General features: G+C 63.7%; 3 protein-coding genes across 3 annotated transcripts; 2 read left to right on the top strand and 1 right to left on the bottom strand.

The window, feature by feature from the left end:
• The first annotated feature begins 6537 nt into the window (after positions 1 to 6537).
• PPDPF (pancreatic progenitor cell differentiation and proliferation factor) lies at positions 6538 to 8127 on the top strand. The gene is made up of 5 exons (XM_032607098.1): positions 6538 to 6677; positions 7101 to 7181; positions 7419 to 7496; positions 7584 to 7680; positions 7758 to 8127. Exons 2-5 carry the CDS (start codon positions 7127 to 7129, stop codon positions 7873 to 7875), a joined length of 348 nt encoding a protein of 115 aa, XP_032462989.1. The 5' UTR covers positions 6538 to 6677; positions 7101 to 7126; the 3' UTR covers positions 7876 to 8127.
• A 137-nt stretch (positions 8128 to 8264) lies between these two features.
• PTK6 (protein tyrosine kinase 6) lies at positions 8265 to 15167 on the bottom strand. Its single transcript, XM_032604537.1, is given in 10 exon segments — positions 8265 to 9790; positions 9793 to 9886; positions 10113 to 10247; positions 11350 to 11536; positions 12750 to 12834; positions 12836 to 12894; positions 13544 to 13619; positions 13621 to 13698; positions 14234 to 14410; positions 14862 to 15167. Coding segments are annotated over 10 exon segments (1308 nt in total). The 3' UTR covers positions 8265 to 9679.
• On the top strand, positions 15166 to 17689 carry FNDC11 (fibronectin type III domain containing 11). Its single transcript, XM_032604532.1, has 2 exons — positions 15166 to 15253; positions 16467 to 17689. The coding sequence occupies exons 1-2, from the start codon at positions 15166 to 15168 to the stop codon at positions 17687 to 17689; spliced, it is 1311 nt and encodes a 436-aa protein (XP_032460423.1).
• Positions 17690 to 17843: the final 154 nt, after the last annotated feature.

The following is a 17843-nucleotide window of genomic DNA, read 5'->3' as shown; positions in this document are numbered from 1 at the left end:
TCTATTCCTCGTTTGCGTGGTTTTGATGATGAGTGTGTTGTCAGAGCTCATTCCCCGTCGTTTGACGCGAGCGCTCACACCTGTGTGTTGGTGCATTTTTACGGCGGCCTCTTCAAAGCCTTTGTCAGTCATTACAGCATCTGCCACCCCAGAGTCAGTGTTTGCCGGCTGTGTGCTGTTTCTCAGGCCAGCTGAGGTTCTCCTGATGCTTTGCCCTGGGTAATTCTATTTATTTTTAATTTTTTTGGCTGCACCGTGAGGCTTGCCGGATCTTAGTACCAGGGATTGAACCCAGGCCCTCAGCAATGAAAGCTTGGAGTCCTAACCCCTGGACCACCAGGGAATTCCCTCGCCGAGTAATTTTAGATCTCCCCCTGGGGTTCGGTGTTCTTGATGAATAAACGCTGATTTGTTGTACGCCGCGGGTGGAACTCCAGGGCACCGAAGTGCTTGCTTCTGACAGTTCTTCCCAGGTTTGTATTTGCGTTCTGGGGAGAGAGTCTTTCTGACCTCCTCACTCCTTCACGCTGGAAACCTGTAATGTCTTTTACTACACGATTCACCCTTTCATCAACTATATTTCTTGAACACCCACAACAGGGCTGATTCTTTCTTAGCCACCGGGGACTGAACAGGTGCAAGGTCAGCCCTCCTAGATTTTACTTAACCAGCAAAAAAACCAATTAGGTTATTTCCAGTAGTGAAAAGTGCTATAAATAGTGACTTTCACTAAGCACCTGCTATGCGCCAGGTCCTGGCGCTTCCCGTTTTACCGACAAGGACACTGGGGAACGGCGAAGTGCCCCCACATAGTAGGCATTCATTAAACATTAGTCAGTAGTTTTATTTCTTCTGCAGATGGTGACCTCACCTACAGAGGCCCAGCTCCTGCTAGAGAGCCCGGCAGTCACTGCCACCAGAGAAGAGGTCTTCTGACCAGAAGGCAAGGGGCGGCCCATGCCGTGGTCCCGGTGGGGAGTCCCATTCTCCAGGAGCAGGTGGAGGAGCCCCGAGGGCCCCACCCTGCTCGGACTTTCCAGAGCCCTCACCTCACCCCCAAACGCCTGCGGCCAGAGCAACCACGCGGGCACCGTGACAGCAACGGCCCCTGGGTTAGAGCAGCACCTGGCCCGTCCCGTCCGGTCTTCACGGAACACCTGTCAGGAAGGTGCCGTCACCACCCCAATCCTGGCGGGAGGGGATGGGGCTCGGGAACAGCCGGGACCCGAACCCCAGGCCCAAGCCTTGCCCCCGCCAGCCTTGGGAGCCCATGGCCATCAGCCGTCCTGCCCCTCCCGCAGTGCAGACGTCCTGCGTGTGGCCATCTCCAGCCCTCCCGACGATTTTTCTGTCACTGCTTCCCGGGTGGCTGGAGGCTCATGTGTTGCGTCCTGACCCCGCGCCCAGCCTGCCCACCCTGAGCCCTGCAGGAGCCTCCAAGCACACGGGCCATCACCCCCTGGGGCCAGCGGAAGGGAAGGGCTGACCTCTCCTGAGCTTGGCCCTTGTCCCAGACCCCGTCACCACCCACCCTAAAGACGGAGCAGCCCCTGCCCAGGCCTCGCGGGTCACCATTGGCCGCTGGGGTTTGGGAACTTGCACGAGCCTGTGTTTCCCCAAGGCTGGAGCTGCACCCGGGGGTGGCCAGCAAGACAAGGGCCCTGAGGTGGACCCAGCGCCTCCGAGGACACCAGACGGGGGTGCAGGCCCTCTGGGGGTCATCCCGTGCCATCTACGCATGGGCTGGGGTGGACCAGATGGAGGCCGAGACCCCTCACCCCTTTCCCCGTTCTAACCAGGACGTGCCCCCATCTGCTCCGGGTCCCCGATGCCAGCTGTGGGGAGTGACTGGCGGAGCCCCACCTTCCTGGCTTAGTAAATGCAGCCTTTACACGTTCGCTTTTAAAAAAACAAACAAAGCAAACCCTCTTTTTGGATTATCTGATCTTGAAGTCGTTGGTGAGGTTGAGAGTGAGGCGGACAGGGGCAGGCTGGCCCAGCAGGCTGCTGGAGGGTGGCCTGGGGAGGTGGGAGACGCCACTACCAGGGCTCCTTCAGGGAAGGCCTCCCCGCCCGGCCAGGAGTGGGCAGCACACGGCCCCCACCGCCCCTCCTTCGGGGTCGGCCTGGGCCGCAGAGCCGCCACACCCCCAGGCTCACTTCCCCCGCTGGCTGCCTGGGGCCTGACGCAGGTCACCCTGACAGTCTCTCCTCGCTCCCGGGCTCCCCATGGGACCGCCGCAGCCCCACTGGGCAGCCACCTGAGCTGACACCACCTCTCGCCCAGCCCTGCGTCCTCCCGGCTCCCCCCACAGGTGCAGGTCACCGACACACATCCTGCACCCCAACCTCTGCCTGCTCCCAAGACACTTCTACAGGAGGGAATCCCAGACGGGAAGTGGCCACAGCGGCTCACAGCTGCGTGCCCGGCCGGCCCGGGGTCCCAAACCCTGGCGGCCAAGGGTGACCCCAGGGCACGGCTGGCCTCGCCCTCAGCCCCGGAGGCACGGGCTTCACAGGCTCTGCCCAGCGAGGGGGTCACGTGGCCTGGTCAGGCTAAGGAGGGCCCTGCTGGCCGAAGCCAGAGAACCTGGGTGGAGAGAATGGAACAGAGTTGAGGGCCACCAAGCTCTGAATGTGGAAGAGGGAGCAACAGCCCCCAGGAAGTCTCAGCTCCGAGCTGGGCAGGGGGCAGCCAGAGAACCCCTCCCGGTACTTGTCCCCCCTCCCCGAACCCTCCTCCCCAGCTGCCCAGGCCTGAGCCAGGCCCAGGGAGCCCCAGGGAGGCGGCAGCCTGGGTCCCACGGGGAACAGGTGGGGGTGTGGCTGTGTCGGGGCCGTCCCAGGGGCCCGGCACTGTTTGTGAGCCGGGTGGAGGAGAGGCAGCGGAGGCTCCGGGGGCGGGATGGCCCAGGCTGTGAGGCCGGCACAGTGACAAAGGTGCTACATGCTCTCTCCCACCCCATCCCCTGGGGCATCTCATCACCTGCTCCCCTCCAGGAGGTAGACCCTGACTTCAACCTCCCCACACCCGCAGCCCAAAGCACCACGGCTCTCTCCAGCCCCAGGGCCTTTGCACCTCCCTGCACTAGTGCTGAGACAGCACGCCCTCAGCCTCTGGGGACTGAGCCTGGAGAGGGCAGGGGCTACTGCTCACCGCCCCTGGCACACTTGGTCTTGCACTGCCTGCCTCACCGGTGGGATACCCATGGCTCTGGATGGCTGGAAGCCACAGCAGCGAGGCCAGCACCAGCCTCCCTCCCCGAGCCCCTCCCAGCAGAAGCCCTGGTGGCCCTCCTGCCCCTAAGCTGACCCTGTTCTCCAGAGCAGCCCCCAAGTCTCAGCTCTCTCTGCTCAGACCCTGCCATGGGATGGCTCTACCCCAGGGGTCCCAATCCATCTGGCCTCCCACTTCTCACACTGCTGCTCCCCCCTCCCCCGGGAGTACTCGGCGTGCCTCCCGGGCCCCCGGAATGGCACCAACCCTCATTCCCCCAGCTGTGTCCCCTCCTGAGTGACCACCAGGTTCAGGATTTGGACAGGTCACCTCGCCAAACCCTACCCCCCTCCTGACCATATGAGCGGTCCATGGCCCTGGGCAGGCCCCTCATGCTGGCCTCCCCAGCTTTGGGTCCTGGCACCCCAGTCCTGTTGGAGGCATGCATGAGGGGCACCCTACGAGATGCCCACACACTCAGCCGCTGACCACAGGGACACGGGAGTTCACAGAAGGGGCAGAGAGCCCTGTGGCTGAGGGTCCTTCAGAGCAGGACAAGCCTGGGTCTTGCTGGAACATTCCATCCTCCTGGTGTCAACTGCACTGACCAATCTGCCCTGTCAGTGAGCCCTCAGGCCTGGCTGCCTCTTCCACTGCAGGTCCTGCCACTGGCCCCCCACCCCGTCCAAGGCCAGCAGCCCCCCTGCTCTTGCCCGGCAGCTCTGAGCACTGGGCCCTCCCCAGCTCCCCCTCAGCTGAAGCCTGACAACCCCTCTCCTGTCCCCCCTCACCGAGTGGGGACCCTCCTTCTAGGCCTGCCCCTCTGCTGGAAGGGGTGCCTACCTGACTCACCACCACTCCCCATGCCCGGCCGAGCCATTTGCACACAGTAGGTGCTCAGCCAACCCAAGCACTGGGTGAACAGAACAGCACACGGTCCAGTCAGGGCCCCCGTCTCACTCAGAGACCCCTGTCAGCGCCCCTGCCTGGCTCCTGTGTCCCTACCACAAACCCACGACGGCGGTGCCCTTGTCCTCAGTTTCCCCAGCACGCGGCCAGAGCTGGCACCCGCCACCTTCGCAAACCACACAACACCCAATCCAATCATGCTTTGAGCTCACCGGGGGCCGCCCCCCACTTGGGGACGGCCCCGATGCTGCCAGCTTCCAACCGGTGGTGTGTCTCGGGCAAGGGCAGGAGGGGTAGACACGTGCAACCGGGCAAGTCGGTGGGCTGGGGTGAGGGCGCTCTGCTGCCCATCCCAGGCAAACACGTGGTCAGGGGCTGGCAGCAGAGCTGAGACCAGAGGGGAGAGGCTGCCCCGCACAGTGGGCAGCTCCGTGAGGCCCTGAGCAGAGCTGATGGCCAGAGCCCACATGGACCCAAGTGGCCAATAACCCAGCAACAGGGCCCTGGTACATTTGATCCACGACCAGGCTCAGGGTTTGGTGAGCATGGGAGGAGTGGGGGACGGCAAATGACCCTTAAGAATTAAATTTGATTTTCAGTAAAGTCACCATCCAGAATTAACGCCCTGGAGGAGGGCAGGAAGACGGCCAGGCCGTGCCTGTGGTGACCCTGGGAAGCAAAGGTCTCTGGCTGTGAAGGGAGTTTGGGGTGAGGGCTTGGGGGGCCACGCGTCCCTCCTTCAGGGTCTTGTCTCACGGCTATGAGCAATCCAGCTGACCCTCGCTGTGAACCACGGTTATCTTGGAAGCCCATGAAAGATGTGGCTGGATGGGTGGCAGGGGGAGACGCTGGAACCGTCCTTTTCCCAGTGACCAGCAGGGGCCCAGTCCATGGGGACACGAGGAAGAGACGGGGAAGGCCGAGAAGGAATGAGAGTCACCTGGGCCAGGTAGCTGCACCTCCTCCAGGGTCCCCTGGCCACACTGCAACCCAAGCCAGGTCGCAGTTAGGAGGTCAGCAGCTTTGACCCCCACACAGCCCAGTAAAGGGTTACCTCCAGGGGCAGCAAGGCCGCTCCCCTCCTGGGGCCTCAGTTTCTCCATCTCCTGAGTGAGAAGTTGGACTGAGGCTCAGGAATCCTGGAGGGGTCCTTGAGGGGGTGTGAGGATATAGAGGGCCCAGCCCAGGGGGTTATGGGATCTTCCTGATGGCCCCCCACCGAAGCCACCACAGATCTCCTGAGACCCTCCCAGCCAGCAGGGGCGAGACTGCCCAGCCAGGGCCTAGTGCCAAAGAGCCAGGGAGAGGACAGGGGGACTTCCCCTCCCTACAGAGGGAGGCTGGGGGTCGGGGTGGGGTGGGGTGGGGGGAAGGCCGATTTCCACATTGGAAAGGAAGTCCTCCTCCCAGTTGAAGAGCCAGGGTGTGGCAGGGCCCAGGCCCTGCACGGAACACTCTGGGGCTGCCCGTAACTGGGGGCCTCGCCTCCAGCTACTGGTGACATCCCCAAACAGAGGTCTTTACCCCACCCACTGACATAAGCTTCCCCCTCTGCCTGCCCTCCTTTCCTCTCTCCCTCCTCCCCCACCCATGCCTTGCAAGCAGTTGGATGCAAGCTGGCGCTGAGAACGGGGAGTGGGTTCCAGAGCCCCCAGAGCTGTGAGAGAGACATGGGTGGGCTCCCCAGCTTCCCACCTGCAATGAGGTCCCTGAAGGGCTGGAAAGCTAGAGGCACACAGCTCCTTCTGGGTGGCACCCAGGCCGACAGCTGGGGGAGGGCACCCGCTGGCGGGGGCCCACGTCTGGTTGAGCAGATGTCCCCCCAGTACATCGCAGAGAAGGCCAGAGCAGAGGGGCACTGCGAGGGCTGGGCCTGTGGGGCTCAGCCCAGGACTGGGGGCAGCGGCAGAAACAGACCGGAAGTGCAGGGGCCACCGTCCGGCCCCCCCCCCCGCCCCCGCCCCCCCTGCCCCCGGCCTCCACCGAGCTGGAAAGGTGGAGACAGGCTGGACCAGCAGCAGGCCTGGGTCCAAAAGGTTGGCCAGGGCCCGGGAAGGTGGGACGAGAGGTGGGAGGGAGACAGGCCCTGCTCTGGGACTGCGACAGCGGTTATTTAACCACCCCAAGCCCAGGCCAGGCCGGGATGCGCTGCCCGGGGAAGCCCAGGTCAGACGGACGCTGCAGGTCTCGACTTCCTCCAAGGGCGGCCAGCTAGGGCCAGGCCACGGGGGCGGGGCAGGGCAGGGTGGGGCGGGGCCAGGGTGAGCTTGGGGCGGGGCCTAGTAGGCCTCGCAGGGGTCCTGGGCGGGACTGGAGCCTATCAGGGGCGTGGCCTCGCCGGGGCTGGGGAGGGGCCGGGATCGGGGCGGGGCTCGCAGGGCGCGGGGCGGGGCCGCCATATAAGGGGGCGCGTCCGCGCGTGCGCGCCCGGCGCGTCTGGGTCGTGGAGTCGTCGGTTGCGGTCTCTTGTGCCAATGGGCTCAGTGGCTTAGCGCCCCGGTTCCCGCCGTCCGTGATCGAGCGCCGAGGCCCGCGAGGGGTCGCCGCCGAGGTGAGGGCCCGGGCGGCGCGTGGGTGGGGTCTAGCGGCCCGAATAGGAGCGACGGCTGGCGGGGCGGACCGCCCCGCATCCGGGAGGACCGAAGGGCGCGGGTGGGGAGGAGGCGGCGGGCAGGGCCCGGGGCGCGGAGCTGGGGGCGCGCCGGCTGCAGGCAGGGCCGCTTCCCGGAGCCCCAGGCCGGCGGCCCGCGCACAAAGCGCCTTTGTTGTCCCGCGCGGCCTGTTCGGGCTGGTTAGAGCCGCCCGCGCGGAGAGGGCGGTCCCGGAGTTCCGGAGCCCCGCCTCGGCTCGGTAAACAAACCTGACGTCCGCCCCTCCCGAGAACCCACGCGGCTGACCCTGGGGTCCGGGTGGGGAGTGCCCTGCGCGAGAGGCAGCGATGACCGCAGGGGCTCCCCGACCCCCGCGTGCGCAGGTTTCCACCAGCCCACAAGCAAGAGCATGGCAGCCATCCCCTCCAGCGGCTCGCTCGTGGCCACCCACGACTACTACCGGCGTAAGTAAGCCCCTTGCCCGCCCCCCCACCGAGTCTGACCCGGGCTTCCCCACCCAGCTTGTGGTGTCAGCTCCAGTTCCTTGAGAATCCGTATCCGAGTGGGGAGTGAGCGGCTAAGGACCCCTGGCACTGCCTGTGCTGACAGGCAAAGCCCTGTGCTGCAGGCAAAGCCAGCCCTTGGTCCGGTGGGCTGGGGGCTCAGTGCCCTGTGGAGCTGACCTGGCCTCTTCTCTCCAGGCCGCCTGGGCTCCACTTCCGGTAACAGCTCCTGCGGAAGTGCCGAGTACCCCGGGGAAGGCATCCCCCGCCACCCCGGTGAGCGCAGGTCCACCCCTGGCTGTCCCCAGGGACTGACTGGAGGGGGTGGGCAACAGCACCGTGACCTCACTTTGCTTCTCTCAGGTCTCCCCAGAGCTGACCCGGGACACTGGTGGGCCAGCTTCTTTTTCGGGAAGTCCACTCTCCCGTTCATGGCCACAGTGTTGGAGTCCCCAGAGCAGTGAGTCCACCTTCCTGGGGGCCGGTGGGCGGGGGGGAGCAGGTGGTAGCAGCCTCTGACCACGTGCTCTCCTCCAGCTCAGAACCAGCCCAGGCCTCCACCGGCATGATCACCTGTGACCCGGCTCGGGAAGCCGTGGGGAAGCAGCAGCCTGGCGGCCAGCCTGGCCAAACCAACTCCAGGCCCCCGTCCTGAGTGGCCACCACCAGCTGCCGGGCGGGCTTCCTCCCCAGGCGCTGGGCTCATCAGAGCCCCCCTCCTTCCCCTCCCTGAGAGTGATCAGGCTGCAGCCAACACAAGCAGTTGGGTTTTTAATATCAAAACAGCAAAACACCAAAAAGGAAGTTGAGAGAACTCCACTCTTTACTATCCAAGCCACATGAGAGCCTTCCCGGCGCCCTCTAACCTGTGCCTTGCACCGAGTAGAAAATAAACAAGCAGCCAGCAGCCACGTGGTGTGTGTGTGAGCTCCATGCCACCCCCACCCCCGCGGGAGAAGTCACCAACCCCTCAAACTTCTCACTTCCTGGGCCCTCCTGGGGTCCCTCCCTAGCGGGCCACCTCTGAGATCTGGCTCCGGTTCATGTGGGCAGACAGCTCCGGTGAGTGTGGAGCCTTGTATCTGAGAAGAGGTGGGGTGCCTTGCTATCCTGGGGAGCCGGGGAGAGCAGGCAGTCCCAGGGCAGCCACTGAGGTCGGGGTCCTCTGAGTAAGCCCGCCTCGGCCCCTGCTGCCGCGGCAGGAGACAGGGTCTCTGGCTTGGGTCCGGAGCCCTCAGACGCGGGGCCTGGCGCCCTCAGACGCGGGCCCGGTGCCCTCGAGGAGGCCATCCTCAACCTGGTGTGGAGCAGCTCACGCGCCCTGCTCTCTCCCACGTGCCTTCCAGTAAGGGCGGCGTCTCCTGTAGCCTCTTGTAAGGCACACTCTGGGCAGGGCCCCCGGCAGCCAAAACTTTAAGGGTGAGGGGAAGGGGGTGTGGGAGGCTCTACGGCGCCCCACCCGGGGCAGCCCAGCTTTGTGCAGAGTCCTACTTGGGAGCTCTGTGTGTGGCTGGGGAGTGCTCTCATCCAATGCTGGCCTCCTGGGGGCAGGCGTGGGGGGTAGGCTGGTGGCGTCCACATGCCTCTGGCCGGCAGAGACTGACCGGGGCCTGGGGGTCAGGAGAGGGCAATTCAGTGAGGGAGCGGACAGAGGCTTGGTGTGAGGGCGGGGGCCTAGAGGGGTGGTCTCCACTGGTTAGCGGGCTGGGCTCAGCTGGCCACCCCGCCCCAGCTCCGCTCTTAAGTCACGGGAGTCGGGAGTCCATCCCAAGGCATTTGGGTGGCTCGTGGCCCGCAAAGGCTGCACCTTCTGTCCTGCCCGCCCTCAGTGTGTCCAGGCACAGTTAGCCTGACCCACCCAGTCCTTTCGGTCACAGTGTCCAGACGTGGCCCCCCAGACCTCCCGGGGGCAGCTGCCGTTTGCCGAGGCAGCTGGATAGGAACAGCGGCTGGCCCCGGGGAGAGGCGTCAGTGCCCCTGTCTCCACAGAGGACTGGGGGGTCCACACCCCCTTATATCCAGGTCTCAGGCAAGGCCAGAGGGCAAAGGGAGTGCAGCCAAAGCCTAGGTCCCCACCACGCACGGCCAGGGAAGCTCAGCCCTGGTCCTGACAGCTGGTGGGCTTTGGGTCAGGACCAGGGACAGGTCCACTCCCTTAGAAGGAGGGGCGACCTGGCTCCTGGAGCCCCAGGGCAGGTGTTGGCTGTGGAGGTCCCAGCACTTTCCAGGAGCTGGTGTCAGGCGAAGGGGCAGTCCCAGCTCCTGGCTGCACTGGGCAACAGGTGGGCCCAGGGCTGCCCGAGCCCCTTCTCGGGAGTGTCCGGTTGATTCTGGGAGCTGTTGGTACCTTCAGTAAATCCTCAGTAAATCTGGGTCAGCCCACTCCCATGATCCGAGGTTGCTCAGGCCCCTCACGAGGGCTGGCCTGGCCTTCAGGCAGTGGCAAGCAGGCGGCCGACTCAGAGCAGGTTCTCGTACCTTCTGAGGCTGCAGAGCTTTTCCCGCAGCCCTTTGTAGCGGGGCCTCTGCTCGGGGTCCCTGTGCCAGCACGAGAGCATCAGCTTGTGTGTGTGGTGGGTGGGCACTCCAGGGGGCAGGGCATGCGGTAGCCCGCCTCTACCCTCAGGAAGGTATGGACATGCCTGTGGCGGGCCGGACAAGAGGGACTAGGGAGGCCAGTGCCGCCCTCCCTCCCGCAGGAAGCCTTGGGCTGTGCCCTCGCCCTTTGCATCCCTGGCACTCACTTCTAACGCCCTCCCTCTGGACGGTGATGCCTGGAAGGCATCAGGCACCCAGTGAATGGTGCAGGGGCCATGTCCAGGTGACGGCCCCCTCCCGCCCTGCCCGCAGTTGGCAACTCTGGGTGCCCAGTACCTGGACAGGGCATCTGACTGACCCCTGCTGGAAATCTCATGGAGGAGAACCCCGAAGGACCAGGTGTCAGATTTGATGGAGTAATGCCCTCGGGAGAGTGCCTCGGGGGCAGTCCACTTGTAAGGGATGCTGTGGTTGGAAGAGGTAGACGTTCTGCGATCAGACACGCTGGGGGCGGGCCTGGGGGCCGCCTGCACCCTCCCTCCCCACAGCATGGACAGGCTCCGGGAGCCCAGTGCTTGGTGGGCAAGTGTGCGGTCGGGACCCACACTGCGTCAGGACTCCCTGGGACCCGTGCTGCCGGAGCTGAGCAGGCAGAACCCGCCCCAACAGGCCCCGCCCCAGAGGACCAGAGTCGCAAAACCCAGCAGAGAGCTTCCCAGGACAAGGGGCAGAGTTTCTCTAGAAGTGAGCTGCAAGGAGACACCGGGAGGGGCGGTGGGTTAGCAGCCAAGCTGGCGTGACGCTGGGGCCCGCTCGAGGAGCACACTGGAATGGCTGACACTTAGCTCTGGGGCATCACGATTAAAGGAACCCCTCAATTTCTCAGCGTGTGACTGAGAGTCCCGGAGGTGCTGGTATCGCCTGCCTGCTGGGCCAGGCTGAGCATGGAAGCAGGACACTGGGCAAGGGCGAGTGAGGGTTGGGCCCGCTCCCCCCATGCCCTGCCACCTGCGCACCATGCCCTGCTGTGCTGCCCCCAGCCGCTGGGCGCCCGAGCTGGCCCCGTGTAGCTGTCCTGGACTCAGCCAAGTGCCTGCACTGCCCTCCCAGGAGCCTCCTGATCCCGTTAAGACCCAGCTCCGGGGGCTTCCCTGGTGGCGCAGTGGTTAAGAATCTGTCTGCCAATGCAGGGGACACGGGTTCGATCCCTGGTCCGGGAAGATCCCACATGCCGCGGAGCAACTAAGCCCATGTGCCGCAACTACTGAGCCTGCGCTCTAGAGCCCGCGAGCCACAACTACTGAGCCCACGTGCCACAACTACTGAAGCCTGCGCGCCTAGAGCCTGTGCTCTGCAACAAGAGAAGCCACCGCAATGAGAAGCCCGCGCACCGCAATGAAGAGTAGCCCCCACTCGCCCCAACTAGAGGAAGCTTGCATGCAGCAACGAAGACCCAATGCAGCCAAAAATAAAATAATTTTTAAAAAAAGAAGACCCAGCTCGGGCTCCACAGCCCACATCTCACCTGAGGGCGGGAGGCCCACAGGAACCTCCAGCTCCCGGCACCCTCTGCTCTCCACCCTCCCCTGGCCCTACCTTGATGAGCCTGCCCAGCCCCAAGTCCCCGATTTTGCAGCTGTTGTTTTCCCCCACGAGGATGTTCCTGGCGGCCAGATCCCCGTGGATGTAATTATGCAATTCCAGGTAGCACATGCCCTCGGCCACCTGTGCTGCAATGCCCACCAGCTCCGAGATGGGCAGGGTTTTCTCATCGGAGTCTGCAGAGGCCAGGGGAGGCCAGCGTGAGTGGGGCCAGCCAGGGCCAAGTCCTCTCTGCAGACTCCTGCGCTCAGGGGTGGGGCTGGGACAAAGGGCAGATGGCCTGGTTTAAAATTGGAACTGTGGACCCACTGCAGCCCTTGTGGAGGGCTATTAGGTATCAGAGCTACCACAGTCCATACATACCCTTTGGAATTTCCTTTGGGAATCCACACTGAAGCAATAGGAACGCAAAGACGTATGTACAAAGATGTTCATCACAGCGTTATTTACACGGTTAAAAACCTCAAAAGGTTTCAACAGGCACCTGAGTGGACGTGGCACATCCACGTGGTGGTGCACAGACCGTCAGGATTTCATTTCTGATGAACAATTAGTGATACAGGAAACTGCTTGCAATGATCAAGTGAAAAGCACTGCAAATGTTGCCGTATTAAAATATACCCCCCAGGGTGAGATAGGGAGGGTGGGAGGGAGACGCAGGAAGGAGGAGATATGGGGATATATGTATGCATATGGCTGATTCACTTTGTTATACAGCAGAAACTAACACAGCATTGTGAAGCAATTATACTCCAATAAAGATGTTAAAATAAATAAAGTATACCCCCAGATACACACATGTGCATACTGGGTGTCATGTATCCTACGGTGCACGTTTCTTCCTGTTTCAGCGTCTCTGAAATTGGGCTGCATCCACGAATTGGCTGCGACCGTCTGGTTTGGGTGTTTAATGAAACACCGGGGCTTGTCACGGATGATGAGGTCTGCGCAGCAACGAGATACATGGTGTGTGAGCGCGTGTGTGCGAGTGCGGGTGTGTAAGCAAACACCAGAAGGAGGGACAGCGCCTTCTAGGAAGAGAGAACAGTGAGAACCAGGCCTGTGTGTTCCAGAAGTGGGGGGGGGGGGGGCAGGCCACGCCAAGCGTTCGATTAAAATGGCCTCAGTTCACCGTAGGTGTAGGAATGATGAGTGGCTTTTCTTGTCTTTGTTCTTATCTGTATTTTGTCAAATTCCTGCAATGAACGGATGGTACATTTATCACAAGATATTTTAAATCCTTTCTTAAAACAGAAAAGGCTGATGAGCAATCCCAGGCTGTCTGGTGAATGGCATGCAGGCGGTGGGGGGGGGGGGGCGGGGTTTCTTTTTCTTTCTGTGCCTGTTTCCCGTTCCCTCCAGCGGCACGAGTCATTCTGGTCCCCCCACTCCGCAGCAGCTCCAGCAGGCTCCCCTTGGGCAGGAGCTCTGTGATGCTGTACCCAGGGTCCCCCACAGTGCCAGGATGGGCTTGTCCGCGGCTTCTTCATGGCCTGGATCTCCAACTGGAACGTGTGCCGACGCAGAAGCTCAGCTGTCGGGGCAGGCGGGCGGCCTTGCTGGGTGCAGCCCTTGAAGGAGCTGAGCCCCTGTCCCACCCATCCCCCGCCCCCCCCTCCCCCGCCCGCACGCAGCAGCGGCTCAGGAAATGCAGGCGCCCTCCCCGACGCCCCAGCTCCCAAGCCAGGATGCCAGGGCAGACACAGCCTAGCCCCCGCTGTTCACACAAGGGTCCGCTGTGCCCACCAGCTGCTCTCCCCACACCCCAGGGACCACAGACACCCCCATGTGGTTTACGCCTGCCCGAGCCAGCTGTGGAGCTGGGACACCCCCTCCCAAGTGTGTTCCCTCGCACCCCTGGGCCCCTGGTTCCTGAAGTGGGCGATCCCAACCTCTGGTGGGTCCCAAGAAGATTTTAATGAACCTTTTCAGATTTCTAGTGATCTACTTATTTTAATGGATTTCCTTCCATTTATATGAAGAATTTAAAATTCCCTTTTAAGATAAATGCATTTAGATAACAGCATGAAAGGAGAACGCCACCCGGACACTGCGGTAGGTGCCACAGGTGATGCAAGTTAGGGCGGCGAGTGGTTGGCAGGGAAGGCGTCAGGGCCCAGGGCTGCTGGGCTGCCCCACCCCCGTGAGTAAAGCCAGAAGTCCCTGGCCTGGAGCCCGCTCACCTCAGATGATCACCTTGATGGCCACTCGGACCTTGTCCTTCCAGAGCCCTTTGAAGACCTCCCCAAAGTAGCCGGAAGCCCAGCTTCCTGCAGAGCGTGAACTCTTCCCGCGGCCTCTCCCAATCGTCACAGTGGGGCAGGGGCTCCAGCGCACGCTGCAGGGACACGGGGCGGGGGCCCCCATCCTCGGGAAGGCAGCCCCTGGTCTATCCTCAAATGTAGGGCCACGTCCTGCTTGGGAGGGTCCCAGTGTCCGGCACGTGGCCAGGCTCTCCCAGGGACTGCCCCAAGCCTGGCTGACCCCTGCTGTGTCCTGCAAACTAACGCCACCACCACCCCTCCCCCGCACCTGCTCTGGGCCAGCGACACCGGCCTGACTGCCACCCACACAAAACTGCCGTCTGGCTGCTCGCCTGGGCACGTGGCCCGAGCTCCCACCAGCCCAGAGACTCAGGACGCAGCAGGAGCACAGCTGACCTCTAGCTGGCCCAAGGGTGAGAGTGACTGGGCAAAGGAGGACACGTCCCCTGCCCACCGTCCCCCCGCGCCCGGCTCTGTACAACCACGGTTCCCACGTAGCCAGAGTCCCTGGGCTGAGTGTTCCCAGGGGTCCCCCAGCCAGTCAGGGAGTCAGGACCCACACCCACCTCCACCCGAGGGTTTGAGTCCCTGTTGGGGGCAGGGGCCTACCTTTCGGCGGGGCGAGGTCAGCCACAGGCCGTGGGACAGGCTCTGGGCCTCGTGGTGGTCCACGAGCTTGGGTAGGCTGGGGAAGGACACAGCCTCGTTGAGGTGCAACTGGCCGTCCTGCCACCAGATCTTGTAGTGGCAAACGGTCTGCTGGTCCCGCACCGGACGGAGGGGATGCTTGTGAACAGGCGCTCAGAGAGGCCCACTGGCAGGGATGGGGCCAGAGATGGCGGAGGTCCAGGACATGCCTGACCCAGAGCAGGAGGGGGGACTGCTCTGCCGCCCAGCCCCTCTCTGTGGGTGGGCCGCAGGGCTGCGGGCGGCTTCCTCTCACCACTTCCCAGGTGCCAGCCTCCCTCTCAACCTTCAGATAGCACCCCCTTTCCAAATAATCCAACTCTTGCGTTTCAGACCCCTAAATAACGACACAACAGCTACAACTTACAGAGTTAGCGCCCAGGGCGCCCACGCACCCCCTCCCAGGCCTGGACCCAGAGGACATCTGAAGGGCGCTTAGCCCGGCAAAGCCTCCTCCCAAGAGTGAGGTTACGGGGAGTGGTGGGCGTGCCCTGGGGGGAGGGGAGCTCAGGGACAGACACCCTATCCTGGAAGGGTCCCCACCACTGACCTGCAAGGGGGTGGAGGCAAGTGGCGTCCTTTGGCTTGAAGAGGCATCCCGGCCGGGGCTCAGGCCGTGACGTTCCCAGGGAAGGGAGCGAAGCCTCTGGACGGTCTGAGCTGAAACCTGGGGGCGGGCCCGGGGGCTGAGACTCGTTGGTTCCTTCAGTCGGGTCCTGGGGCGGGGAGCGAGCCCCGCGCGACCTGCCCGCAGCCCCTCAGGTTGAGGGCGCCCGACCCCCACGCCCTGGGCTCTCCGCCCACCCCGCCCCCACCCCCCGGGGGGCGGGACGTCACAAAGGCCCGCGGTCCCCATGGCAACCCGCGGAACGCCGCGGCGCAAGGCTGGGCACCGCGGCTCAGCGCACAGTCGGCAGCACCGCTCCGCCTGCAGGACGAAAGGCAAGTGGGCGCGGGGAGGCGGGCGCGGGTGGGGGTCGTAAGGGGTCTCGGAGGCGAGGAGGGTGTAGGTCCGGGGTAGGGGGGCCAGGACAGGCTTCTTTGGAGGAGTTCACCAGCAGCCCCTCTGCCTTTTCCACCTGAGAGACGGTGGGCATCTGGAAACACCTCGGACCCGGACCTGTAGCCAGGTCTGGAGCTAGAGTTCCCTCCAGAAGCAGCTTGAATCTGCCCCAGGCTCCGGCCACCGCAGGACTTAGGGCAGGAGTCCTGGGTCCTGGTCTCAGTTGCACCTCAGCCCAGATACCCTGTCTGCAGTGTTCAGGACCGGGGTCTGCCACCTCTGCCCCAGGAAGGTCAAGGCCTGGCGTTCGGTGGGGGAGACCACCTTGGGTCCCAGCCTCACTCTGCCCCTTAGCAGAGCAGCCTTGGGTCACTCAGCCTCTCAACTCCCATTTGGATTTCGTCCAGCCCTTGAAGCCACTGAGTCTGTCTCACTGCCCTTGGGGGTGGCTGGGACCTGGGACAGCAGCCGGGGATGCTGGTCCCTTCTGCAAGGAGCCCCAGCCCTGTGGTCAGGGCCTGCCAGCCTGGGAGCACAGCTATGCCCAGCTGTGGGGTGCACTGGCCCCTCCCACAGACACCCAGAGCTGGGAACCCAGGTTGGGGACGGGTGCAGAAGGACACTCAGGCTCCGGGGTCTACGGTGGGCTAGAAGCCTGGACTGAGAGCAAGCTACGAACTGTTCTAGCTTCAGGCACCCCACCTGTGAGGCAGGGTAACCATTCAGGGGCTTTTCTCATGGACTCAGTGAGCTCATGGAGGTCCTGAGGCCCCAGGACACAGCAGGGCTCGGTAACCAGGAACTGGCACGTTTACTTCTCAGAGCTGAGGCCGGCAGCCACCCTGCCTCCTGGGCCTGGCCCCGGTCATCTGCTCTGCACCTGTAGTGGAGTGTGGAAGGTGTGCGGGACAGTGGTGTCCCCAGCTGGGGTCTGGTGCTGTTCAGACAGGATCACACCGAATCCTGTCTACAGCTCCGGGGAGCAGCGTGACCCCCTTTCAGACACGGCCGCAAAGCTGGGCAGTGGCTGGGCTTTCCGCACGGGCCGCCCTGGCCCAGAGTCCCCGCCCATCTCAGCCCTGCCCTGTGTCATCACAAACAACCATCAGTAGAGTGTGTCGTGTTGGCCCCGCGGTGTCCGCTTTTATCTAGACCTGCAGCCTGCTCACCTGGCCCTCCAAGCAGCCTCTTTCCAGAGAGACGAGCCCTCCCCACAAAGTCCTCCCCGCGCCCCCCAGCAGGCTAGAGGGCCCAGCGTGGGGGCCAGTGGGCCTGGAGTAACCCCCACACAAACACTGCCCCGAGTGAGCCCCTGGGTGGGCAGCAGAGGCCGGTCTGACCGTCCCGCTCACACCGGCCCCTCCACCCGCCGCTCCCAGACCGTGAACTTGCAGGTGACAGGCCTGGACCCAGACAGAATGAAGCTGGACAGCCCTCCGTGCCTCCTGGACCAGGAGGAGGTGGGGGAGGCCGGAGATCGGCAGCTGCTAGAGCCCGAGACGTGGCGGACCTACGCGGAGCGCCGTAACACTCTGCGCAAGTTCCTGACCGTGGACCTGAGCCCCCAGCTGCTCGAGCGCCACCACGCCCGCGTGGAGCTCCTCAGGAAGTGCTCCTTCTACATCGAGATCCTCCCCAAGCACCTGGCGCTGGGCGACCAGAACCCGCGGGTGCTGCCCACCACGTTCCAGTTCATCGAGCCCCAGAAGTTCCAGCGCATGAAGAAGGTGGGCGCGACCCAGGCCAAGATCCAGCTCCTGCTGCTAGGGGAGCTGCTGGAGCAGCTGGGCCGCGGCCGCTCTGAGCTGGACGCCCTGCTCGAGTCACCGGACCCTCAGCCCTTCCTGGCGGGCTGGGGGCTCGTGGAGCAGCGGCTGGCAGACCTATCGGACGTCATGGACAGCTTCCTGGCCACGATGGTGCCAGGGCGTCTGCACATCAAACACCGCCTGGTGTCTGACATCAACGCCACCAAGATCCCCAACCTCCAGGTCACGCTGAGCGCCAAGACGCCCGTCACGTTCGACCGCGAGGAGTCAGTGGCCCACCAGGACTGGGCCAGCCTGCGCTGGTCTGTCACGCTCCAGCCGGCCGCGCCAGAGCAGTTTGAGCTGCGCTACAAGCTGCTGGACCCACAGACACAGCAGGAGCACGTGCGGTATAGCATCACCCCCGTGGCCGCCTACGCCTTCGACGTCCCAAACCTGCTGCCCAACCGCTCCTACGAGTTCACCATCAAGAGGGTGGAGGGCTACACGCTGGTGTACGAGCCCTGGCTGGACAGCCTCACCCTGCAGACCGGGCCGAGGGCCCTTGAAGGGCCCGCCCCCCGGGGGCTGGGCAAGCTAGGCCCGGCCCTGACCACACCTTCCTAGAAATGGTTTTTTAATACTTATGCACTAATAAAGAGGAGTATAAACACGCATAGGCGATTGAAGAAACAAACCTGCTTGCTTATTAAAGGAGGTGGCGGCCACGTGAGCGTTTTTCCTGACTCAGCCCAGCCCACCCACAAGTCCCTGCCCCCCC

Source organism: Phocoena sinus, chromosome 15 (assembly GCF_008692025.1).
Source record: "Phocoena sinus isolate mPhoSin1 chromosome 15, mPhoSin1.pri, whole genome shotgun sequence".
Taxonomy (NCBI): domain Eukaryota; kingdom Metazoa; phylum Chordata; class Mammalia; order Artiodactyla; family Phocoenidae; genus Phocoena; species Phocoena sinus.
The sequence above is the reverse complement of the archived record's forward strand: the minus strand, read 5'-3'. Positions and strand labels throughout refer to the sequence as shown.